At 51.8% G+C, this 26186-nt stretch overlaps 2 protein-coding genes across 40 annotated transcripts in view; one reads left to right on the top strand and one right to left on the bottom strand.

Annotated features, from left to right (window-relative positions):
- LRRFIP1 (LRR binding FLII interacting protein 1) overlaps positions 1-2016 on the bottom strand; it is a 141166-nt gene extending 139150 nt beyond the window's left edge. For all 39 annotated transcript variants that reach the window (XM_086720067.1, XM_086720068.1, XM_086720070.1 and 36 more), the window contains exon 1: positions 1870-2016. In XM_086720067.1, coding sequence (XP_086576193.1) covers positions 1870-1965 — 96 coding nt within the window. In that variant the 5' untranslated portion in view covers positions 1966-2016. The remainder of the gene's footprint in view (positions 1-1869) is intronic.
- Positions 2017-13066: 11050 nt separating this feature from the next.
- Positions 13067-26186, top strand: part of RAB17 (RAB17, member RAS oncogene family) — a 29724-nt gene continuing 16604 nt past the window's right edge. The window contains exons 1-2 of the mRNA XM_086720028.1: positions 13067-14381; positions 14894-15029. The gene's annotated coding sequence lies outside the window, so the exon portion shown is untranslated. The remainder of the gene's footprint in view (positions 14382-14893; positions 15030-26186) is intronic.

The raw sequence follows: 26186 nt of genomic DNA, 5'->3' as shown, positions 1-26186 counted from the left end.
CCGACAGCCAAAGCGCATTTCTTCTCCCCATTTCAGAGACGAGAAGACAGAGGCTGAAAGGGGTTGAGTAACTCACTTCCCTGGGATCACATAGCTCCTCCGGGGGGACGTGTGTGTGGTTTCACAGCCCAGGTCTGACGCCCAGGCCTGAACCTGTCACTGCCATCTGCGTCTCCCCGGCTGGGGGGCAGGACCACGGGTTCCCGGTCCTCAGGACCTCAAGGGTGTCAATCCAGGGAGCATCCCCAGCCTTTCCTTCCAAACCAAAGCAGCAGACACGAGGCAGACCTGGCGAGCGCTCAGTCTTCTGTTCCTTTGTCCATAAGCAGCCACGGAAAGACAAGGCCGAGACCACCAGTCCCCCCCGGCCTCCCAGAGAACACTTGCTTGGTCTTTCGGTCAAATACACACATAAGTGACACTCCTCACAGCAGTGGGGATTATATTCAGGCTATTACTTTTGGCCAACGTCTTTATTTAGCCGATCGTACTTTAAGCTCCTGGTACCTCTTTTGTTTGTTACTTAATGCAACACACTCAGGAGCTTGTACCACACGCCTGACTCTGTGCGGAGCTCTGGGGATACAAAAGGGAGTGAGATACGGCCTGCCTGTGTGTCACCTCCTACAGGGAGAACAAATTATGCCGAGGCGAAGTGACCACCACACCAGGTGCAGGGAGGCAAGAGTGACAGGAGCCTGGGGGAGGCAGGGAGACTTCTGCCTGCCGTGATCTGGGCGGGCTCACAGAGGACACAAACCTCCAGTGGGTTTTCAGGCATGAAGAGGAGTTTGCCCGGAAAGCCCTTTTCCTTTTCACACAGGGGAAAACCAAAGTCTTTATCCATTTCGGTATTCAACCAACACCGCTGGACAGCCACGTGCCCATCAACGCCAAATCGGGTATTTGCAAACCGAAAACACCTAAGAACGGGTCATAGAGCAGACCTCAGTGAACAGCTGACAGAGGCAACCAGAGCCCGCAGCCTGAGTGGCTTGCGAGTTTTTCCACGTGAGGCCAGTGCTGTGCAGACTAAGTCCACATCCTAACAGAACCCTTGGGAGGGAGTACATGAGGGGGGGATGAACTGTACCTGCATATACAGTCTTCGTACTTAGCATTTACACGGGACACAATCCCCAGGTAGCAAGTTTCTTTGTCACCGGGGCCCAGGGAACGGGCCCCCTTCCCCAGGGAGCTGCCGCCGCCCATCTGCCGTGCAACTTTCCAGTGTCATTGGTTAGTTTAACCTAAAGGTTGTACCGTTGGGGGGAACGGCGCGGACGGGGACAGACAGGCACACAGCGTCCCTTCATTTGCCACGCTTAAAGTTCATCACCAGCCGTTCCAATAAACTGCCCAGAAAACTTGGAGGAAAACCTCTCCGTGCGCCTGGACCCGCTTTCGGGCTCGGTCCAGAGACAAGATTCACAGAGACCACGCTCATGCCCGAGCTGCACCTGCGTGTCAATCGACGGCCAGTGGTCGCGGACATGAACCAGGCCGTTTCGCCAGGGCCATGTGGCCTCCGGGGACCGTCCACCGGCCTCCGGGGTCGGCCCGCTCCACCCCCACGAGGCCGCGCGACCGAGCGGGGCGCTCGCTCCCCGACCCCGCGGGCCCGGGCGGTGGGGAGGGTCCTGAGCCGCCGGCCCCAGCGCCGCTCCCCGAAGGGCACCGCGGCCCCGGGCGTGGGGGAGGGGTCGGCGTCGCCGGTTCGTCCCCGGGGCCGGAGGACCCGCGCCCGGCCCGCGCCTCCGCGGACGGACCGAGCGACCCACCGACCGAGGCGCAACCACCGAGGAGGCGCCCCCGGCCGCCCCCCGCCGCCCCCCCGGCCCCCGCCCCCCCCCCCCCCCGGCCGCCTACCTCGCGCGCGATCTGGTTCAGCGCGTCGTCCTCCGCCGTCAGCCGCTCCCGGTTGGGGAGCCGCTTGCGCCCCGAGCCCTGCGTGCCCATGTCCATCGGCCGCGCCGCCCGCTGCCGCCGCTCGCGCCCCTCTCGGGCCGGCCCCGCTCCGCCCCTCCCTCCGCCGCGGCGTCATGGCGTCAGCGGGCGCGGGCCGGGGACGCGGGGACACGCCGGAGGGGGGCACACGGGGGCCGGGGGCGCGGGGACACGCCGGAGGGGGGGGACACGCCGGAGGAGGGGGGGACACGCCGGAGGGGAGGGACATGGGGGCCAGGGGCGCGGGGACACGCCGGAGGAGGGGGGGACACGCTGGAGGGGAAGGACACGGGGGCGCGGGGACACACCGGAGGGGGGGGACACGCCGGAGGGGAGGGACACGGGGGGGGCCGGGGGCGCGGGGACACGCCGGAGGCGGGCACACGGGGGCCGGGGGCGCAGGGACACGCCGGACTAGATGGGGGGGCAGGCGGGGGCCGGGGGCGCGGGAAGCTGGCACGGGGTCTTGTGGGGACGCCATGTAGGATGGGGCCGGGGACGCTCTGGGATGCCAAGCATGGAGACAAATAGCAGTCTGGAATGGATGGCTGGGGTTACCCCGCGCAAGGACGCGGAGGTGACAGGGCTGGGGACGGCGGCGGGTAGAGGGGGCGAGGGACCAAGAAGGGTACAGAGGCGCCGGGAGGCCCAGGGCCCCAAGCGGCACTGGAAGGTGAGCCCTGCTGGTGGTCGCGAGCGGCCCACTCCAGGGCAGTGGCTCCCGGTGGAGTTGGGACCTCTGCGAGGCTGCTCCAGGGCGCAGAGGGACGGGGTTGCAGAGACGGGTTTGCGCGGCAGAGGAGTGCAGGGACCCGGGGTGGGGGTGGGGGTGGGGGGCTCAGACAGGGGCCCCCGATGAGCTGGAGTCAGGCAGTCACAGATGGGGTAACAGGCAGGCTCTGGGGTCAGGTCCAGGGGTCCGGATTCAGCTCGCAGCTACCAGGCGGTGACTTTGGCCAGCCTCCTGGGCTTTGCAGCACATCCAGAATCATGGAGTTGATGTATAGGGTTCCTTCTTCACGTGCATGTCCCCTGTGACCTCCCACTTCACTTCTGGGTCCCCAACTGTTGACAAAGGAGTGAACTTACCTGAGCCTTACCTTCCACACTCTAAAAGTGGATTTTAAAATAAATTGGAGAATCAGAGAAGGTTTACAGAGCCGTTGCCTTTTTGTCTACGGTAACGATGCAAGTAACTGTTAGCTGTCGGTCCTGACTTAGAAAACAAAGGCGCGAGTCCAAAAGTTACTGGTGTTTGCGTGTTTGCGTGTGGGTAGATCTTCAATGGGGCTAGGGAAGAATGGGAGGGAGGGGGCCATATTGAAGTCACTTGTGTCCCTCCCCCAGCCAGAGCCCCACAGATAAGGACAGTTAACATTTTCGTATATGTCTCACCAGGTGACTGTGACCAGGTTGGTTTGGGTTCTTGAAGTACCATGGAAGTTGGACGGAGCAGGGAACGGAAAGGGGGTTCTGCAGTCCCAGGAAAGTCGATGAGGTTTTATCGCTGGGAAAAGCCAGTGAGGGGAGGACACAGGACAGGTGGGGACCGGCCCCAGGTACTCAGGACACCTGAGTGGGCGTGGGCGGGGTGAGCACACAAGGCAGGCAAGGCAGGCGTTAGGGCTGTGACCTTGTTCTTTACTCGTATTCCTGGAGCTTGTGCACGCCTGACACGTCGTAGGCACTGAAGAAGCGTCTGTTGATTGACTTTCCGGTGCCGTATTCCACCGCTTAGGACCCCATACTCCTTGGGTGACATGAACCCGGTTGGAGGAAACTATCTCTTGCTGTGCCCTGAGCCTTGCTGGAGGTGGCTCACCACTCCCCTCGCCCGTGACGCATTGCGATGACTCTGTGTCTTTGCTCAGCCTGGTTTTCAGCCCCATCTCTTTGCTCATTCGTTCGCCCACACCCACTACCCGGCAGGTGCTGTGCTGGAGGCTGGAGCATGACTGTCAAGGACACAGATATGGACCCAGACATGTGCCAGAGGTACCCGGAAGTCCTTATCCCCAGCCACATTAAAGCCTCCTACGTCTCCTTTCTAGAGGAAGTCTTCCCAAGTTCCCAAGGCTGCCCCTACTTCCCTCACCATTCTTTATCAGAACTTTGAGCCGCTTTTTATTCCAGCACTTAAATTCTTCCGGAACGGTCTGTTGACCACGAGGAGGGCAGGCACAGACTGAGTCTCACTCACCTTTCTGTCCACACTGGGGATTGGATGTGCTGCTGGTTCAGTCATACTAGGAGCGTGTGGCTGAACTCCGGGAACTGAGTCTAGTTCCCAACACTCCTAAATCATTGTCCCAATTGGCTTTTTCCCAGAGACAGAGGACTCAATACCTTGCACTGGCCAAGAGGTGTTTCTGAACAGTCCCAGTCCCTGGACGGTGTTCTTAGACTCTGGGGTGAATTTTGCCCCCACTTCTCCTCCTCACCCCCCCAACACCCACTCCTGAAAAGAGCCACCTTTTGACAATCTTCTGAACCAGTGTTGCTGATCTTCAGTCCTATGATGTCATGACCTCCAGACCTAGTCCAATGATGTCATGACCTCCCAGACCTTGTCCTATGATGTCATGACCTCCAAGCTCTACTCTTATGATGTCATGACCTCCCAGCCATAGTCCTATGATCTCATGACCTCCCAACCCTAGTCCTATGATGTTATGACCCACAGACCTTGTCCTATGATGTCATGACCCCCCAGCCCTAGTCCTATGATGTCATGACCCCCCCAACCCTAGTCTTATGATGTCATGACCCCGCCAACCCTAGTCCGATGATGTCATGACCCCCAGCCCTAGTCCTATGATGTCATGACCCCCCAGCCCTAGTCCGATGATGTCATGACCTCCCAGTCCTAGTCCTATGATGTCATGACCCCCCAGCCCTAGTCCTATGATGTCGTGACCTCCCAGCCCTAGTCCTGTGATGTCATGACCCCCCCAACCCTAGTCCTATGATGTCATGCCCAACCCTAGTCCTGTGATGTCATGACCCCCCCAGCCCTAGTCCTATGATGTCATGACCCCCCAGCCCTAGTCCTATGATGTCATGACCCCCCCAACCCTAGTCCTATGATGTCATGACTCCCCAACCCTAGTCCTGTGATGTCATGACCCCCCCAGCCCTAGTCCTATGATGTCATGACCCCCCCAGCCCTAGTCCTATGATGTCATGACCCCCCCAGCCCTAGTCCTATGATGTCATGACCTCCCAGCCCTAGTCCTATGATGTCATGACCCCCCAGCCCTAGTCCTATGATGTCATGACCCCCCCAACCCTAGTCCTATGATGTCATGACTCCCCAACCCTAGTCCTGTGATGTCATGACCCCCCCAGCCCTAGTCCTATGATGTCATGACCCCCCCAGCCCTAGTCCTATGATGTCATGACCCCCCCAGCCCTAGTCCTATGATGTCATGACCTCCCAGCCCTAGTCCTATGATGTCATGACCTCCCAGCCCTAGTCCTATGATGTCATGACCTCCCAGACCTAGTCCATGTGCTTTTTCCAACTCTCTCTGGCGATGTGCTCCCAGACTGGCTGGTTGTCACTTTAGAATCAGGTTTTTTTTGTTGTTTTTTTTTTTTTACCTTTAAGTGGAAATGCCACTACCTGCTTTGTCATGGTGGGAGCAGTCCACGTAAAGAGGTGTTTCAGGGTTTGACACACAGACAATCGATAAATAGTCCCTTCAGCTCCTGGGTCTGGATGAATGGTGGGCAGTAGTTTGTGCCAGGCGCGGCGGGGCAGGGGCAGGGACATTAGGCAGCTTTAAGGGTCTCCCCTGTTCTCTGGTGCCCCCTCAGAAGGAGATAGACTGCTACATGATCTCATCCAATCACGCTGAGCCCCAGGCTCGCTGAGAAGCTGGGGCTCTCTCAGCCCCGGACCCTCGGCCTCTCCCTCGTGGTCATCCGGGAGCCTATTTCTACCGAGAAGATGAATTCTCCGTGGTTGTGCCACGACAGCCACCAAACCCTCCCCTGCAGCCCTTTTCCTACTTTCCTGCTCCGGGCGTTTGCACTACCCACGAGGGGTTGTCTCAGAGCAGGAGACAGAGAGCACCCATCACAGGTCTGGCGTCCAGGCCGAGAGAAACAGTGTGGGCCGCCTGGAGGAAGAAGTTAACAAGCACTCTGGAGGCGGCCTCCAGCCCGCAGGGCCCTCCATGGGAGCTCTCGTGGGCCAAGAGGTGACTCACTCCGCTCCGCTGGGCAAGACCTGCTTGTGGTTCTGCCCCAAGTTTCTTTCACTCGTCCTCCGGCCTTGCCCCTCCAATGAGCATGGGCCGGAGTGACCTCATGGCTACAGAAAGGCTGCAGAGAATTCCAGCCCCTGACAGGGATGGCTTGAAAAACAGCGGACACAGCATGGAGCTGAAGTCATGCTCGGAAGAGAGGCTGGCTGAGGTCAACTCGGGAGGTCAGCTGGCTGGTCTCCAGGGGCCGCTGGCCTTGATCTGTGTCTCTGCATCTCGTACACAGCATATCCCAGGTAGAACATTGGACCCGAACCCGCTTCCAACCCAGTTTTGCCATTTCCAGTTACTTTTTCATGTCTCTTGGACTCCTTCTTCTCCCCTAAGCTCAGGTTTACCCTTTCCTTCATCTCTGATGGTTTCTACCCCCCTTCTGCACCTGTGCTGACACTCCGTGGTCTGTCTGTACGAGGCTCATCTTATCTTACGTGGGGATTACCTGCAGTGAATCGTTTCTAGGACTTGGGTGGGGCACACAAGACAGTCCATTGAGGTACAGGAAGAATATACTAGAACTTGTATAAATATGTATTTTTTATGTTTATTTATTTATTTTTGAGAGCGCGCACGCGCGAGAGAGGGAAAATATGAGCAGGGAGAGGCAGAGAGAGAGCGAGAGGGAGACAGACAGAGAATCAGAGAATCCCGAGCAGGCTCCATGCTGTTGGTGCAAAGCCCGACGTAGGGCTCAGTCCCATAAACCTGTGAGATCATGACCTGAGCCAAAATCAAGAGTCGGACATTTAACCAACTGAGCCACGCAGGTGCCCCTATGAATATGTATTTTCAACTAAAAATAAAAATGTGATATATCCAATATTAATTTGATTTTATGGCTCAACTGAACGAAGAGCCCCTATAGATTAATATTTGATACATAACCTCCCTTGAAGTGGCCACATGTCGTGTCACAGTGATATACAGGTGTCCCCAGGTGCTGGTGGTGACCTTTTCTCTACACAGGATCATTTTCAGAGTACTTTGATGTATTTGCATTAGCAAGGTGAGATGGGTTTATGGATTACACAACCTAGTTTTAACCAAAACTCAAAGAGTAGATCAATGACTTCAAAGGATTTACGAGATGCCTCAAAAAATGATTCCCCCAAATCACAAACAAATAAGAAAATGAGATACACGTTTCTTACGCCAAGTGGGAGCTGTTCATTGACTTCAGTATAAAGGTCTTAGATAGGATGAGAATCAGAAACAATGTGAAACGTGAATTTCCATTTCCTATCATTAATAATTAGCTTCATTTTTAAGTGATACTCTTCCTTGATTTACAAACTAATTGTGATAGATTATGAACAGAATTTAGACGTTAAAATATATTAATATTTATGGGGGTATTTAAAAATATTTAATGATTGAGTTCATGGTGAAAAAAAAAGTCTCGGTTCTAGACCAGTAAGTCTTGAATTTGGGGGGATCGTGAACTCCTTTGAGAATCTGATGACAGCCGGATTCCTACCCTCCCCACCAAAAGGCATGTGAATAGGAAATTTGAATACAATTTAAAGGCTGATACTTTGAAGCCGTCCTTGGCCATCTGACCCCCATTCCATCCTATCCCCATTCAAGCCTTTCTACGTACTAAAGCAGAATAATCTTCCGAAATACCCTTTTGTCATGTTGTATACCGCACATTCCAGAACGGCTCCCTAGGGGGGCTATTGCAGAAGGTCTGGAGTGTCCCAGTAGGTGTGAGGTTTGTCACTGCTAACGTATGACCACTGATAGCTGAAATGCCGAAGTTCATGAAAGTATTTGCTCTAAGTGATATCACCGTTGTAATATCATCCTCACCGAGTGCTACCCAGTGGCAGGAAGTTTGCACAAATGAGCACCTTGGTAGGAGGATGTTACACCCGGGATAATTACGTGCTGTGTGTCTCTGGGGAGAAAGCTGAGGGTGGCTGTCCTCCTGCACACAGCACCGGCTCCTTGGCCAGCCCTTCGAGCTCTGCCAGGAGAGCATTCCTGAGACCTGGGACCAAGGTGGCCTTTTCATAGCCGAGAGCCTTTTCCAGGGTCAGGGACCCATGGGTGCTCAGAAAACGTCTGTGGCTTGATGGTATAAAGAACCCTTTCATAAGGTGCCATATAAAAGAGGATGAGAAGACCGATTTCCTTTCTTCTTGTGGAAGAGCAGTACTGCAGGTGCTGACTGATGTGCGATGGAATCCATTTTCTCCTAGCATGGGATTTATTAGCTGTAATTCAGTTGGTTTTAAAAATAGGTGTCAGAGGGCTTTTGGCTTCTAGCAATGGAGATGAAGCTTATATCAAACCGACCTTCCTGCCGACAACAATTATAAACCTCAAACAAAATATAACATCAGTCATTCTCAGGCACTGGAGAGTAATCAAAGCAGGTAGAGGCTGGAAAGGTTACCACCCTGAAGCGAGGGAAATCAGAGAAGTGACATTACTCCCCCAGAGGACATTCCCAGGCTTCGGGGTGCCCTGAGGATAGACCTGAGGACCGACAGCACTGAGGAATGAGATGTCAAAGGCGGGGGCTGCAAGTGCAGTGGGGAATCGAGTGAGGAAGCCCCATAGAAGGGGGCTGCATAGAGGACTGAGCCTCAGAATCTGCATGCTAACTTAATCAGAACGTGTGGCTGGGCCCTGAAGTAGGTGTGTGAAGTGAGACTCCGATACACCCCGAAGAAAGCAAGAACTGAAAGCCTGAGTTGAGGAGACGTTCCTGCAGCTGCCTAGTGCTGGGGAGGTGAAGTAGGAATTCGAGTCCTACAGAGATAGAGGGACGTGGCGATCACCCAGAGCCTTTCGCTGCAACTCCAGAGGGACTTACCTTAACAGTAAGACCACATACAAGGACTAAGGGATATGACAGGAAAATGAAAATAGGCATCTTGGAACAAAGCCTAGAACCGAGTCTCAGCACATCAAGGCCATGTGTGGGATCAAGGCTAACTGTCTGCTGGAACCAAATCCAGTGCTCTTCAGAAGAAGATACTAGAATCCAGAGTCATGAGCACTGTCTCCAGCACAAATGAAAAATTACTAGATACAAGAGGAAGCAAGAAAATGAGACTCATAGTCAAGAGGAAAGATAACCAGTCAGGAGGGACTCACAGGTGCCCCTGATGATGAAATTAGCAGATGAGTCACGTAAAATAACTACGAGGAACATGGATATAATGGATGAAGCGAGAGAGAATTTTAGGAAGGATTTGGGAATTCTAAAAATGAATCAGATAGAAATTGTAGAACTGGAAAATATAACATTTGCCATGAAAGATTCACTAAATAGTATTCAGAATAGATTGGCTAATGTAGAAGAAAGGATATGGAACTGGAGAAATGGTCAATAAAATTACCCAAACTGAGGGACAGAAATAAAAAAATATGAAAAAAACAGGTCCCAAGGTCAGGTCGCCACAGTGGTCAGCTGATTTTTAACAAAAGCACCAAGATAATTCAATGGAGACAGGAAAGTCTTTTTTTAGTAACTGGGGCTGGAACCCCTGGATATCTAGAGGCAAAATAAAGCTTGACTCTTGCCTCACAATACACTCAATAATCAAATCCTAGTAGATTTCCAACTTAACCTTAAAAGCCAAATCTATAAACATTTTAGGAGAAAAATGGAAGAGTGCTTGGGGTAGGCAAACATTTCTTAGGTGGTATACAAAAGGCACTGATCATCGAATACAAGATTGATAGATGGGATTTCGTCAAAAATTAAATATTTCTGCTTATTTAAAAATTCAATTATGAAAATGAAGAACATGGGCCAATCTGGGAGAAAATGTCCACAATCCACAGATGTGACAGAGTACTTCTATCTAGAACATATAAAGATTTCCTGCAAATCAGTAAGAAAGATATAAGTGGGTCCTTTAAATAATGGGGAAGAATCGTAGGAGACTGTATGGAGGTTTCTCAAAAAACTAAAAATAGAACTACTCTATGATCCAGTGGCTGCACTACTAGGCATTTACCCAAAGAATACAAAAACACTCATTCGAAAGCTACATGCACCCCTATGTTTATTGCAGCATTATTTACAACAGCCCAACTATGGAAAGAGCCTAAATGTCCACTGACTGATGAATGGATAAAGAAGTGGGGCAGTTGGGTGGCTCAGTCGGATGAGCGTCTGACCTTGGCTCAGGTCATGATCTTGTGGTCCGTGAGTTCGAGCCCCGCGTCGGTCTCTGTGCTGACAGCTCAGAGCCTGGAGCCTGCTTGGGATTCTGTGACTCCCTCTCTCTCTGCCCCTCCCCTGCTTGTGCTCTCTCTCTCTCTCTCTCAAATAAATAAATAAGCAAACAAATTTCTTGTCTAGTCCTATGCTAGTGTTAAAAAAAAAAAAAAAGAAGTGGTATATATACACAATGGAATATTACTCGGTGATCAAAAAGAACGAAATCTTGCCTTTTGCGACAACATGGATGGAGCTGGAGAGTATTATGCGAAGTGAATTAAGTCAGTCGGGAGAAAGATAAATACCGCGTGATCTCATTCCTGAGTGGAATTTCAGAAACAAGACAAACAAGCGAGGAAAAAAGGAGAGAGAGGGGCAAACCAAGAAGCAGACTCTTAACTATAGAGAATAAACGGAGTACACTTTCGTGATGAAAAAAAGAAAATAAAATGATTTAAAACAACAAATAATGGGCAAGAGATTTGTAGATTGGCACAGACCCCTCCTTTAAGATCACGTACAAATGACCAAAAACCAGCGAGGGAGGTGCTTGGCTTCCTTATCTCCAAGGTCATGCAAAATAAAGCCAAGTAATGTACCACTTTGCACACACTGGAAGGTCCACAGTGGAAAGGTCCGGCAAGCGTGCGTGTGGGTGAGGATGTTGAGTCCAGGGAAGTCTCGGACGCTGTCGGTGGGAGTGTAGAGTTCTACAGCCACTTTGGAGCGCTGTTCTTAGAAACATAGCCTGCCTGCCCTGTGATCCGGTCGTCACTCTCAGTGTTCGCCCAAGGGAGGTAGAAACGTGTCCACAAAAAGATGTGTACCAGAATATTCCTAACAGTCAAGAGCTGAAAACCAACCCAGTGCCCATCGGCAGGTGAATGGATAAGCCCGTCGAGGTTCCAGAGGTGACACCACTCAGCAGTGAAAAGTAACAAACCACACAGGCAGTAACGTGGATGAGTCGCCAACACATTACGTTGAGTGAAAGAAGCCAGACTGGTCCCATTTCTGTGAAACATTGAAATGGTCCCATTTCAATGGGAAAACTTTGACTGGTCCCATTTCTGTGAAATTCTAGAACAGCAACACTGAGCTGTGGGGATAGAAGTGAGAACAGTGACTGCTATCTGAGGTGGGGGATGGATTGACTACCAAACGGCCCAAGGGGACCTTTTGGGGGAGATGGCCATGTCATGTACCTCCAGTGAGGTGGTTGCTACAAAGGGTGACCACCCCCCGCCAACCCTGTCCAGGTCACCTGGGAGGAGGGGCTTCCTGAGATGTCCGACTTTCAGTTTGAAAACAGGGATCGTCCCGGAAAAACTGAAACCAGATGGTCGCCCCCCACCCCCGCCACGACATGCACGTATACATTTGTCATCCAATTTTTGCATGCACGTGGAAACACATCTACGCTTAAAATCCGTGCATCTTATTACGTGTAAGTTATACTTTAATCTGAAAAAAGAGTGTCTTACAAGGGAAAACCACCAAACCAACGAACACAGAAGCTGGCAACAGAGGAGAGCGTTTGCCCTTTAGACATCAGGTCAAACTCAGTTTTAGTGCAATGACTTTGAAGGGACCACAATGTAAGGAGCTGCCCAGCGCATCATCCACACGCATCACTTCCTCCAGGACCCGGGGATGCTGGATGAACAAAGGGACCGTTGGTGTTCCGCCGAGGTGACCCCGTCCCGGGGAGAGTTTAGGAGCTTGGGTAGTCCCATCTGTTTCCTTCCTACTGTTGGTTGTGGGGTCTCATCCCCCACACGGTTTTCCCACAGAAGGACCACTGGGAACATCAGGATGCCAAGAGAAGCAGGTGATTCGCCCACAGCGTCGGCTGGCTTGTTTAACCTGCCGTGAAATGAATCTTGGAGCTCCCTCCACACCCCCCCCAGCCCGCAACCGATTAGCCAATTAATCCCTGTTAGCGTTTGCACACCCAGGCAGAGCCGGGGTGTCCCGGGCTGTGTTTGGATTTGCCGTCGCCGTCCGTTTGGCACGACTGTCCAGGCGATCTTAGGTGCGGGCTGGTTCCTGCGCAGTCTGGCGGGCCGTCCGTGCCCACACATCTGGGGAGGCGTTTTGAGGGCGGAGTCGCTGTGCCCCTCCGCTACGTCCGGGTTCCAGTTAGCTCATGCGGCCTTTCCCCTCCAAGGATCACTGTATTCCTGAGCAAAACACCGTCCTTATCCATTACTCACCCCCGAGCCTCCAGAAGCGGAAATTGAGCACAGCTGTTTCAGATCTTTTTCCTTATTACTAGAAGATGACTGCCATATTTTTGGCAGTGGCTTTAAAAGCACTCCGTGTCCTCAGGTGGCCAATTTTTAAACCGTACAAACATCTCACCAAGTTTAGGTGATGCTGAATAATGCTCTGAGGACTTTCTCCTGGGGGGCGAAAAAAAAAGTCAGTGGAAATTTCTGCACTTGAAGATGACAGTGACCAATCGAGAACACTCTGGAGGAGTCTTGCTCTGCCTGGTCCCGCTCTCAGCTGTAACGGCGCTCAGGGCTCCGGGCCAAGGCGAGGCCTCCCCGTCGGCACCCGATCTATTTTAGGAACATGAGAGAAAAATAGTTTGCCACTGACTCATTTGCATCCTGTGCTCAAGGTGAATTCTTTACATCCATTTCCCCAAAGAACAGCCGATAAAATTCGGCTTTGTTTCGAGCAGAACAAAGATGATACGGTTTTCTTCCTAGGAAACGTCTTCCTGACTCCTAGTAAAATGCAATCCACAGCGCGAGACAGGGGCCTCGGAACAATGATCGCCGAAGTAGCCAGCCCTGCAGACTGTCCGGGGGAGCCCAGGGCCCATGACGCAGGTGCAGCAGAGAACCTACTGTGTGCACGGGAGAGAAGAGAAACGAGTGAGACCCAGTTCCTGTCCTCGGTGCCTCTCAAGTCAGCAAAAGGAGTTGAGGCATGAGTCGAGTACGTCGCCACCCTGCTCCAACGCAGCTTCTCACTGGACCATCAGGAAGGGACTCCTGCTTTGTGGATGGGTGTGATTTACTCCCACGGGAAGAAGCTGAAGCCGAGGAAGACCCAGGCAGGGAAGCTGTGCGTGGCTGCCTTGCTGTGACCTGGGCCTCACGGCCCCGATTTCCCCGCCCTAAGGACAAGAGCGTCAGGCTGTGAAGGGTAGCAACTTCTGCCATCCCCCAAATGCTTCTCTGGCATGAGGGTTATTCTGAGCCGATTATTTTAAGAAACAGTAGACACAGGAGAAGCGCAGAAAACAGGGTAGCAGTTGCTCCTTTGTAAGAGAAATTTGCATGTACACAGGACAGCTCTGGGTGTGGGGGTGGCTCCCTCTCTACCAGAAAGAGAAGAGACTCTAAACCACAAGAAACTCTGATCAGGGCACAAGGCGCCACTCAAATCTGCACAAGCTTATCCTGGTTTACTGTGCTTTTCCTGGTAACCTCCCCGTAACCGGGCCCCCGCGCCTTTCTGCCTTTTGTCTCTAGTTGAAGATGGCATTTCAGCCAGTGGCTTGAGCCACTCTTTTCTGGGTGTCTCCCATGGATGCGTCTTAGTCAATTTCCGTTTGTGTTTCTCTTGTTATTCTGTCTTGTATTGCAGGGCTCTCAGCCAAGGAATGCAGAAGGGTAGAGGGAAAATTCTTGTTTCTCCCCCACAACCATCTCTGTCCTCTCCGGAAACACCAGGCCTGTCACTCTGAGAAGGGGACTCAGGATCCTGGCTCAGCACCAGACCTTAGCTATTGACCAAGGCCCCTGGCTGCCCTGATGGGGCAGAAATGACACACAGCTCCCAAGAGGAAGGAGGGACCCTGGTCTTGGGGAGGAGAGGAGGGGTGAGAAGGGCAGGGACTGGGCCGAGGGACCGGCCAGAGCTGATCCCAGGAAGGAGGACCACCCTCCAGACCAGGCCCAGAGCCATGTCAGTGCCCAAGAGAGGCGAGCGAGAAAGAGACAACTCAGACCACACATCCGCAGGTAAGCTTGTGTGAACCCCCGTGGGTGTGTGTGTGCACACGCGTGTGCAAGCAGGATACATCAATAACTTTCTGCTTCCCAGTCTTGGGCAAGAGCTTGCTTTTGCCTTTCTGGGTGGTCGATGAGTGCATTGTGGGGGAAACCATCAGCAGGCCGGGACTCAAATTATTTCAGTTCCTGAAGGACACGTGTCTTTCATTCATTCACTCACATGGCCGTTTAACTCTGCTAGGTCTTTTTCTTTTTTTTTTTTCCCTATTTACCCACCATGCAGCTGTTCACAGACCAGTTCAATAACTATGTTCTGAAGGTCGTCCGGGAATGAGGCAGAGGGGTGGCCTCCTTCGGTGGAGTCCCAAGGGAAGCAAAGCCTTTCCCGGCATCCTTGAAGACCATCTTTGTCACTGTGGATGGTGGTGCCTCCTGTGGCTATTGGGGCTTTTACAGTTACCAGTCCTGGTGTAATTACAGAGCCTCCCGCTGTGGAATCTTACCCCAGCCTCTGTTTCCAGTTCTGCCCCCTGGGATGGGGTCTTCTGCATCCGGCCGTGTTCTGGGCAGGATAACCATCTACTCGGGCCGCGGTCCTTAGGAGAAGACTTCTTCACAGCAAACCTGGAGAGGAAGAAAGGCCTGGAAGGGGATCAGGTACCTGCCTTCCCTTGCCTGGCTTCCAAACAGCGTTTCTTCCAGTGCATTCTGCGCTTCTGGCCCGGGGTGGGGGTCGGGGGGGGGGCACTGAGTGCTCTGGGCGACTCTGACTGCCCTTCATGCTCTCAGGGGCTCACCATCTACTGTCATGGCAACATTCCTTGTATTGCTGTTGCGAGTGATGGAATTTATATTATGATTTACTTCTGCGAAATTTCCTTTGGCCTTTTCAATCCACAGTAGGCTCCTCGAGGGCATTTCTGTGTGGCTGCAGGGCTCTCTGGCACAGTTCCGGGGGGCACGGGAAGGTTTTTGATAAATACTTAATGAAGGACAAGTTTGCAGACCTCTTGTGCAAAAGAAATGACGTGCTCACTCCATTCTGTGTTGGTCAGACTGCTCTTGGGGGTTTGGTCTCGTTCTGGGAGTAAATTTATGTGGGCCATCGACAGAGTGTCCAGAAGGGCAAGTGGGGGAGGGGGCTTGGTGATGCGAAGAAGCTGAGTGGCGTGGCTGCTGGGAGGGCAGCAGGCATGGGTGCAGGGCACTCGTGCAGCACGAGCAAGGACGTTTTTAGTGCTGGGGCCTAAGGGGCACAAGAAGCCTCAGGGAGGGATACATGTCCAGGAGCACCTCAAGGAGGCGCTGGCACCAGGTCGGGTGGGTTCCCCCAACATGTGCTTCCTTACCACTAGTCCCAGGGCACATAATAGGCAGTTCACGAAAGATGCACTTAGGGTCCAGTAACTTTGGGAAATGCGGGTCGAAGTAAAGGTGAACGGGGGGGTGGTGCACAGCTCCCCCAGGGGACTCCTCGGGCAAATGGGATGGTTCATTGACTCCCCAAGAAGGGATTGCAGGGAGCGGTCCTTCCAAACGCAGCTGGCCGAGCAACGCTGGTCCTAGGATCATATCACATGGGTCTAGAATTCACGGAGCCCACTTTCGGAGCTAACAGAGCCCAGGGTCTGTTGGACAAGACGTGGGTCAAGGGCCCTGCCTGCCCGGCAAGGCTGCCGCAGAGTGACTCAGCCCCCACGCCGGGTGCCCCACCTGGAGCTTTCTGTGGCTGTCTTAGTCCCTTCGGGCTGCTATAGCAGAGCAGCACCTTCATTTCCCACAGATCTGGAAGCTGTGGAGTCCAAGATCAAGGTGCTGGCGGATTCCGTGTCTGGTGGAGGCCTGCTTCCCGGTTCAGAGACTTGCTGTGTCCTCAGTGGTGCAAGGGGCGGGGGAGTCTCTCCGGGGTTTCTTTTACAAGGGCACTAATCTTATTCGCCAGGACTTACCCTCGCCCTCGCCCTCGTGCCTAATCTGCCCCCAAAGGCCCTGCTTCTGAATGCCATCAGATGGTGGGGGTGGGGAGGGATGGGGGCGCGGGGTTTCAACCCGTGGAATTTGCAGGGATGCACGAGCAGCTTCCGCAACAGCTACGGGTGTCTTTCCTGTCTGGGATCAGAATGCATTTTAGGTACATTTGCCCTGAGAAGTTGAAACAATATAAAACCAGACTGGTTGTCATGTTTTGGAGTTTGTAGGCCATGCACCGCACGAGTAATAATAATTACGTGATAATCATTCGAATAACAGCCATCGCCCTGAGGACTGTCTGTCCTGCGCACAAGGAACCCCCTTTTGCTCAGACGTTTGTTCACGTTCCCCATACCCCATCTGCCTCCCCTAGCGTCCCCCACCATCGATGGCTCATGGGGATGGGAGTTTGGGGAGTTTGCGGGGTGATTGGCAGCCGGGCAGGACTGGTCTCTCGTCCATCCCAGATCTGAGGGCTGCTGTGAGCACAGAGGGGCAGAGATGTGGATTCCAAGCCCCTGCTCTGGGCTTTGATGAGCAACCTCAGTAGATGTCTAATAAAATCCCTTCTATTCCTGGTAGCTTCAGTTAACTTCGTAACTTGCAGCCAAAAGAATGTTTTCAAAATACATTGGAGACAGTGGGGAAGCATCGGTCCCCTGCCCCTCCCTGGCTTCTGGTGGAATCCTTGGCGTCCTCTGGCTTCTAGAAGCGTTTCCTCCATCTCGGCCTAACTTTCCCTTTTTGTAAGGACACCTGTTGTACTGGGCTAGGTCCCACTGTGATGACCTCACTTTAACCCGATTACCGCTCTTTGGCCTCTATGTCCAAATGAGGTCTCATACGGAGGTACTGGGCATGAGCTTCAGCGTATGAATTCTGGGAGAGACGCAGTCCAACTCGTAACACCGTGGGCGTCATAAATCTTCACGAGAAGCTCGGCCAACATGCTTTTGGGGAGGTCTGTCTCTGCGAAAAGCGAACTGGGCGTTTGTTCAGGCCCAGTCCTTCGGGGGTTCCTGAACCAAGAGGAGGTCTTTGGACGCTAAGTGTTAGTACTAGGTTGACGAGCATCCCCCCAAATTTGTGTCCTAGGAGAACCAGGGGTTGCCAGGAACCACCAGAAACTAGGAGAGAAGCGTGGAACAGATTCCCTCTCAGAGCTTCTGGAAGGAACCAGTCTTATGGACACCTTGATTTCCGGGCCTCCAGGATTGTGGGGCAACACATTTCTCTTGTTTTAAGCCCCCAGTCCATGGTGATTTGTTACATCAGCCCCAGGAAACTAGTGCAGAGCTGAACCCAACGAGGGGTCTCTGAGAGGATAATCACCCGACATGGAACAGCGGACCGAGCCCAAGTCCTTCAGAGCTTGGCCCCGCGTGATGCATGGATCATGCTGGGAGGCACCCCCATCTCTCCTGGGCCCCAGCTGACAGGGGCACGGAGTTTACCCCACAGAGATAACGGTTGTAACACGAGCACACACTCACTATGTCACTTGTTAGTTCCACGTGACTAACTAGGACGATCATGTTTTCTTGTGGGCACTTGGCCACAAGAGCAGAGACCAAGAAAGTGGACAGAAAGAAGGAACAGAAGGACAGTGGTGGGACTCTAGAGGGGCGGCAGATTATAATTTGGTCCCTGGAGCTGCAGCAAGTCCTGAATCACTTCAGCCGAGCCCCCATGAGACCTACTGCCAGGATCCCCCCACCACTGAAATCCCTGTCAGTCCCTACGGCCGAAGAGCTGACAACATGGCGGCCTTGTGCCTACCCCTGGGCAGGGACTGGGGACCCTGCAGCCGGGGAAGGAGGGGCTAAGCTGGTGGTATAGAGTCTCCAGAGCGACGGCCACACCAGCGCCAGACGGGGGCCCCGCTCTGGACGTCGCCTCCCCAGCCAGCAGCTGGTCCAGGGTTCCTCACCTCCCAGCAACTCCCTCCTCCTGCTTTGCTGATAAGACAGGTTTGGGGGGAGCACCCAGAGGGATGGGCTCTCACCTCTCACCCCTGCAGCTGGAACGTCCAGCACTACTCTCTTTAGAGGGCCCGCCTGGCCGCTGCCTTGCCCTCCCTGATGGAGAGAAGAAAGTGCCGGTCAACCAGCACAGAGGGAGGGTCAGGCCATGGCCTTGGCATCTGACAGATGTGAGTTCGGAGCCTGCTCTGTCCTTTGCAGGTTGTGGGATTCACAGTAGGTCATTGACTTCTCTGAGCCTCGGTTCCTACAACTGTAAAAGATGAATAAAGCTGGGTCCAGAGCACGGGAGGTTGTGAGCAGTGAAGGACTGGGAATGTGCAAGACCCAGCACAGAGCCTGGTGTGGGATGAAGAAGCGGGGGTGACTTGGCCCTTGAAGGAAGGGACCTGTTCTGCATGAGATCGTGTTGACACGACTTCCCTCTGAGGGCCTCCCCACGTGCTCAGGGCAGGGCAACTAGAACTTACAGGTCTGAAGAGTCAGAGAATGCAGTTCAGGCTGCCAAGAATGGCTAGAAAATAAGGGGGAAAATCTTAGTGTACTGAGAGTCTTTGTCATGAAAGGGTGTTGGGTTTTGTAAATGCTTTTTCTGCATCTACCGACTCGACCCTGTGATTTTTCTGTTTCAGCCTCTAAATGTAATGGATCACATTAACTGATTTTTGAATGTTAAACTAGCCTTGCATATGCAGGTTAAATCCCACTTGGTCGTCATGAATAATTCTTTTTATACATTGTTGAATTTGATTTGACAATATTTGTTGAGGACTTTTGTGTCTGTTCATGAGAGATATTGATCTCTAGTTTTCTTTTTTTTTAATGTTTATTTATTTTTGAGAGAGAGAGCGGAGGAGGGCAGAGAGAGAGGGAGACACAGAATGCAAAGCAGGCTCCAGGCTCTGAGCTGTCAGTGCAGAGCCTGATGCAGGGCTCGAACTCATGAACCGCGAGATCATGACCCAAGCCGAAGTTGGACGCTTAACCAACTGAACCACCCTCTGTAGTTTTCTTTTCTTATAATGTCTTTGTCTGGTTTTGGTATTAAGGTAATGCTGGCCTCATAGAATGAGTTAAGAAGTATTCCCTCTACCTCTGTCCTCTGGAGAAGATTGTAGAGAACTGGTTTGATCTCTTCTTTCAATGTTTGGTAGAATTCACCAGTGAACGCATCCAGACCTGGTGCTTTCTGTTTTGGAAGGTTATTAATTACTGATTCAATTTCTTTGATAGACATAAGACTATTCAGATGATTTCTTCTTGCGTGAGTTTTGGCGGATTGTGTCTTTCCAGGAACTGGTCCGTGTCATCCAGGTTATCACGTTGTGGGTATGGAGTTGCTCACAGTATTCCTTCATTATCCTTTTATTGTCCATGAGCCAGTAGTGATGTCCTCTTTCATTTCCAGTATTAATAATTTGTTTCCTCCCTCTTTTTTTTTTCTTAGCCTGGCTAGTGGCTTATTAATTTATTGATCTTCTCAAAGAACTGGTTTTTGGTTTCTTTGATTTTCTCTGTTGATTTCCTGTTTTCAGTTACATTGACATCTCCTCTAATTCTTATTCTTTCTTTTCTTCTGCTTACTTTGGAGTTAACTTGTTCTTCTTTTTCTAGTTTCCCAGGGTGGAGGCTTGGATGATTGATTTTACATCTTTCTTCTTTTCTACTAGTGCGTTCACTGCTATCTATTTCCCTCTGAGTGCTGCTTTTGCTGCATCTAGCCAATTTCGATAAGTTGTATTTTCATTTTCATTTAGCTCAAAACATTTTAAAGTTTCCTGTTAGATTTCTTCTTTGCCTCCTGCGTTATTTGGAAGTATGTTGTTGAATCTCCATGTATTTGGGGATTTTCCAGTTATCTTTCTATTACTGATTTCTAGGTTAATTTTGTTGAACTGAGAGCAGACACTGTATGATTTCTATTCTTTTAGGTTTGTGAAAGTGTGTTTGATGACTCAGGACGTGGTCTGTCTTGGTGAGTGTTCCTCGGGAGCTTGAGGAGAACATGTATTCTGCTGTTGTTGGGGAGAGGGATGAAATCTTAAAGAGAAGGGGGCCACAGAGGAGAGAGCCCCCAAATACTGCATCTTGATTGTCCTGAAATCCTTAGCTGATGTCTCAATGGTGCACACACACAGGTAAGACTGTAAGAAGCTTGGTGGCAAGTGTCACCTGTAGGGCGTGAAGAGCTGACAGGGCCTCAGCTCCTGCCCACTGTAGGGGAGACAGGGTGTGGAGTTCATGTTCTGCCACATAGAAGAGCTTGGTAGACACCTTAGGCTTTCCATTGAGACCCCAGAAGGGCCTCAGTTTAGGAGCCAAGGCTATGTGCCAGGACTAATATTCACCCTAGGATCCATGGCAAATCAAAATAGGTCCCACCCCAACCAGGTGTGAAGCAAAATTCCCACAGGTTCGTGGTGATCCACCAGTAATTGAACTGGCTGCTGAAAACAGGTCAACACTCTTCAAGGGTAAAGGAAATGAGACCCATGGTTAAGAGAAAAACAAACAAAACAACCAATCAATAGAGACAGACTCACAAACAAACCAGATGTTGGAATTTGTGCACAAAAAGTTTAAAACACTCTGACAAATATGGTCAAGAATCCGTATGGAAAGAGAGACCATATAATAGGCAAAGAAGTGTGAATTTCAGAAGAGATTCAGAAATTATAAAAAAAAAAAGTACCTCATGGAAATCAGATAACTTAAAATTATAATATAATATACTTTTTAAAAATGTTTATTCATTTTTGAGAGACAGAGCATGAGCAGGGGAGGAGCAGAGAGAGAGGGAGACACAGAATCTGAAGCAGGCTCCAGGCTCTGAGATGTCAGCCCAGAGCCCGATGTGGGGCTCAAACTCAATGAACGCAAGATCATGACCTCAGCCGAAGTCGGACGCTAGACCGACTGGGCCCCCCAGGTGCCCCTATAATAAAATATACTTAAGAAATCAGTAAAAGAGAGAGATGGAATACGACAAGTGCTTGATGCACTCCACAGAGATGGAAAAAAAGAACAAAGGAACAAAGAATAGAGGGAACAAATGGAAAATGAACATCAAGATGGTAGACTGAAATAGAACCATATCCTTAATTACATTAAAGGTAAATGGACCAGATACTCTAAATTAGAAGGCAGAGAGGAGAAAAATGTTAAGACTCAACTCTGTCTACTGCTTTCAGTACATGCACATGAAACATGAACATGCAGACAGGCTTGCCCACTTTGTTCTTGGGGGTCTGTACCCCCTTTCCCTCTTCTCCAGCTCTATCCCTCTTCACTTGCGCTCCCAAGTCAGCCCCGTAAGGCTGGGAATCAGGCAGCCAGGAGAAAAAGTCCCGTGGAAGGCAGGGACTGGGGAGCAAGCAGAGAAAGCGAAGCCAGAATCCCTTTTAGAAGGTGTGTGGTGGGAAGGATGGGGAATGTGTTCATGCTAATGAGTTTCCCCCCATCATGGACTGTGCTCAGAACATTTATTTATAAGTGGTGTGCTTGAAAGTTAAAACATGTTATTCCACTGAGACAAGACATGAGGCATAGGTTCTTAAGCCGGCCCCCAACAGTCGATGTTTGACAGGCAGATTGCCCTATGCTTTCATCAAGCATGCCAAGGAAATGGTAGCTCGTGTTGGATTAAATTAAGCTGGGTTAGAGGAAGTGTCAACGTATGATGCTGACTCTCTGGGAACATATGAAGTGTCTTCACGTATCTGGTCTTCTGTGTCTCTCATCAGTTAATGTTTGGTACTTTGATTCATTTTTATCTGGTTACTTTCTAAAAGTCTATCCTTAATAATATTATAGCCGATGTCCTTTTGGATTTTCTAAGTATAAAATTATCGGTAAATAATGACATCCATCCTTCTTTCTTATATTAATTATTTCTTTCTGTCTTGTTTTGTGTGTGTGTGTGTGTGTGTGTGTGTGTGTGTGTGTGGTGTTTTGGTTTTACTATCATAATGTGTGACCAAGGGAATTTAATGTCATGGAAAATAATAATAAAAGGAAAATTAATACAGGGGATACTTGTTTGGTCTTCTGTATTTAATTAAAATACTCCTGCTGCTTTTCCATTAAGTGTGATGTTAGTTTTGACTTTAAAGGTAGGTCTTCCTGTCTTCAGAAATCCTTCCTTCTAATCAAGGAATTCTTCATATTAGGTTCATGGATGAACGGGTTCGATCCAGGAGTATCCTGAAATCGTGGGTACAGAATTTTCTCTAAACGCTTACATGCAAAGATTGGTTCAACCAACACTTACCTGGTGACTGTTATGTGCCAGACTTGTTCTAGGCCCTGAAGTTACAACAGTGAACAGAGCGGTTAAAAAATCCTGCCCTTAGGAATTTACAGTGTAGTCAGGGAGACAGCAGTAGACAATAAGGAAAATATAAAACATGTGAGCCGCTGTGTCATGGAGAAAAATACCGCAAGGCCGAGGGGCAGGGAGTGCTTGGGTAGGTCGGTTAGAGAAAGAGTTGTGGGGAGGGGGCTATGAGAGCAGGCCCTGTTGTGGGCTGAATTGTGTGGTCCCCTGAAAGATGTGCCCATGTCTTAACCTATGGTACACGCGACTGTGACACTATTTGGCAAAAGAGTTTTTGCAGACGTCATTGAGTTAGGGATCTGGAGACGAGGTCATCCTGGATTAAGCGGTGGGTCCTAAATCCAAGGCCAGTGTCTTCGTGAGAAAAGGAGGCCCACAGAGGAGGCCCTGTGAGGACGAGGCAGGGACGGGCCTGATGCAGCCAAGGGACCCCGAGGGCTGCCAGCAGCCACCGCAAGTCAGGAGAAAGCCCGGGGACAGATCCTCCCTCAGAGGCTCTGGGAGGAAACACCTCTGCGAACTCCTTAATTTCGACTTCTAAGCTCCAGAACTATAAAAGAGTTCATTAAGTCTGTGTTGTTTTAAGCCACCCAGTGTATGGTCGTTTGTTACAACGGCCACAGGAAGCGAACATGGCCTGAAGTGTGTCCGTCTGGGAGGAGAAATTTCCAGGTGGAAGGAACAGCAGTGCTAAAGGCCCTGGGAGCGTTTAGCCAGCGGAGAGCAGCAGAATGAGGGGAGGGGTCACGGACTAGGGAGGAGGACGGTGTCCGTCGCTACCCAACCGCTCCCCGTCAGAAGGCCCTTCCCCTTCTTGCCGTTGGGCGAGTTTCTGGTCCCTCTTCGGTGAGTCCGGTGTCACCTCCCTGAAGGGTCTATCTTGACCCTTCCCCTTCCGTCTGGCCGGGGGAGCCTGCCTCTTCTGCTCCCACCCACTGCTCTGTTAGCACCTTGTCCGAACCTGGGGAGGCCGCCTCTCAGCGGGCAGGCCCCTGTCCCGGCCTGTGGGGTCCTGGGTGCCTCGGGCCGGACTTTGCTTCTTTGCTCCGCTCTGCTCGGCCCAGCCTGGAAGTGAGCCCGGCACCGAACTGATTGCTGAGCTGAGGAATTTCACTCGGTGTTCAGAAATCCCTGCCGGAATTTTCCATTGAGATAAGCAAGGGTGAAGGTTTGGAGGCAAGGCAGACGGCCGTTTCTGCTTATCTCAGAGGCCTTAGGAGATAAGAACATTCTGGAAGACCCGTACCTCAGCCATCTAGCACACTGGGTCTGATCCTTAACTACAGGAAGCCCAAGAAGGAAGGGGACGCACCTCTTCCCCACAAACCCCCACAGCGGGGTCACTGGGCGCGTCTCCTGGAGAGATGTGGTAACAGTCTGGGCCACACCGGTGGCCTCTACACAAGGATTGGGGGCGGGGTGGGGGGTGCTGGGCAGGTCATTGGCAGTGTCTGCGACGAGCCCTGATAAGTGCTTCCAAAATCTCAGAGATGTTTCTGTGGCGGTGGGTCAGGCGTTCGCCACGTGACCCCAGGAAGGCAAACTGGTGGGACGTTACAGAAGGCTGGTTTGGATGCGAAAGAACCCACATGTAGGGGCTGCCTCGGGAAGCAGAAAATCCCCGGTCACTGCAGATGGCCGAGCAGAGTCTGAAGAATCGGTTGGCGGGGGTGTTACAGACGGTCTTCAGACACTAGCTGGGGGCTCAGACCAGATAATCCCCAGGGGCCCTTCCGGCTTCCAGATTCTATGATTTTGTATTTCTTTCCAAAGGGGAACACAGTAAGACCTTGGATTGCAAATTACCTGTTCTGTAAGACTTCCGCGGGACGGGCAAACGTTTCTAATAAATTTTAACCTGATAAACGAGTGGTCTTGCGACCCGAGCAGTACGTGATGCCGAATGTCACATGATCACCCCTGAGCCAATGGTTCTTGAAATTCGCTTTGCATGACAAGTGTGTTTCCGGAACGAGTTATGCTCGCAAACCAAGGATTTACTGTATACGCCTGCGAATGTGGATGCTTGTACGTACGTATGGCCCGATTCCGCGGCATGGCAAAGATTCCCTCTGCTGATGCGCGTGCAGGAAAGTTGATAAAATGCCAAGAGAGAGAGCTCACAAGTTATACAGCTCCATCAAGATGATATTAACGGTGTCACAGAAGTGAATGACTTTGCCGTTTTTGCCTGATTTCCCACGGTCCGCCAGCAGTGTGCTAATGGGTAGATTTACTCTGGGTCAGCTGGGCAAGGTGTGCCCCCCTGTGTGGGCCTTAGCTCAGGCACTGGGGTAGGCAGGATTCTAGACTATCGGCCCATGGTGTCCACACCCCGTATAATCCCTTCCCCCTGAGGATGCCCAGGGCTGTCGATAGGATGGCTGTCCCTCCTGAGTCAGGTGATGTTACATGGCAAAGATGAAGGGTTTTTTGCAGATGTAATTAAGGTCCCTTATCAGTTGACTTTGCGTTAACGGAAAGGAAGATGTGCCTGGTGGGCCTCACCTAATCAGGCGAACCCTTTAAAAGAGGGTCTGGAAGTCAGAGAGACTCTCCTGCTGCCCTGGCAAAAGCAAGCTGGCATGTGTGACAGGGCCTGGGAGGGGGCCACGTGACCAGGGCCAGCAGGTGGACCGTAAGAGCTGAGACGGGTCCTGGCTGACCGCCAGCAGGAACACAACAGCAAGGAGCTGAGTTCTGCCCACAACTGGCTCGGAAAGGACCCCGGGCTCCAGAAAGCCTGCGGCTGAGCCGACACCGTGACTGCAGCCTGGGAGACCCTCAGCAGAGGACCCAGTCGGCTGTGCGCACACCCCGGACCCGCGGACACCAAGAGATGATAAACATGCTGGTGGCCGTCTGTCACAGAGCCTGGGACGAAGACACGGGCCCTGAGCCGGCCACTTGGGGCCCTCAGTAACAGAACCTCCGGGCAGCTGGATAGTCACATGGGGGCTGAACGGATTCCCAAAACCTCTTCTGTGGTGAGGGCCTGGCTTTGAAAACTATTGTCAGACCTCAGGCACAAAACTCCCTTTTTGGAGGTAGGATGCTGCTGATCAATGACCTTGTCTCTGCATTCCTGCCGTAAAACTGGGATTTACAACGCTCTCTCATTCTGTGCCCCCTTCCCCCCACCTGCAGGAAGGTGGATACTTCACCGTAAATGGGGACAAGCCCATCCCTGTTAAAAAAGAGAAGAAAAGCATCGTCGTCAGTTTCAAAACTGGACCCCCCCCCCCCCGTATGGTTATATAGGCGGAACGGCACATCCTCCCCCCGACCTTTGGTTACTGGTCTGCAGGGGTGTGGGGGGGGGGTGTGAAGGTGCCATTCACAGGCAGGGAGAGCTCCTGGGTCTCCAAAGTGGCAGGGCCCAGCCACGCTTGTTGGTGGGATCCTGGGAGGTGGCCACATCCCCAAGGAAACGATTGTGTGGAGGAAGGATCCCCCTGCCCCGGGGCGGTGTGGGCACACCAGAAAGAAGCTGGTCCTGAAGGGGCGGTGTGAGGGCCTGACAGC

This window comes from Puma concolor, chromosome C1, assembly GCF_028749965.1.
Source record: "Puma concolor isolate L17-30 chromosome C1, mPumCon1.1.hap2, whole genome shotgun sequence".
Lineage (NCBI taxonomy): Eukaryota > Metazoa > Chordata > Mammalia > Carnivora > Felidae > Puma > Puma concolor.
Note: the sequence above shows the minus strand (reverse complement) of the source record. Positions and strands in the feature narration are given on the sequence as shown.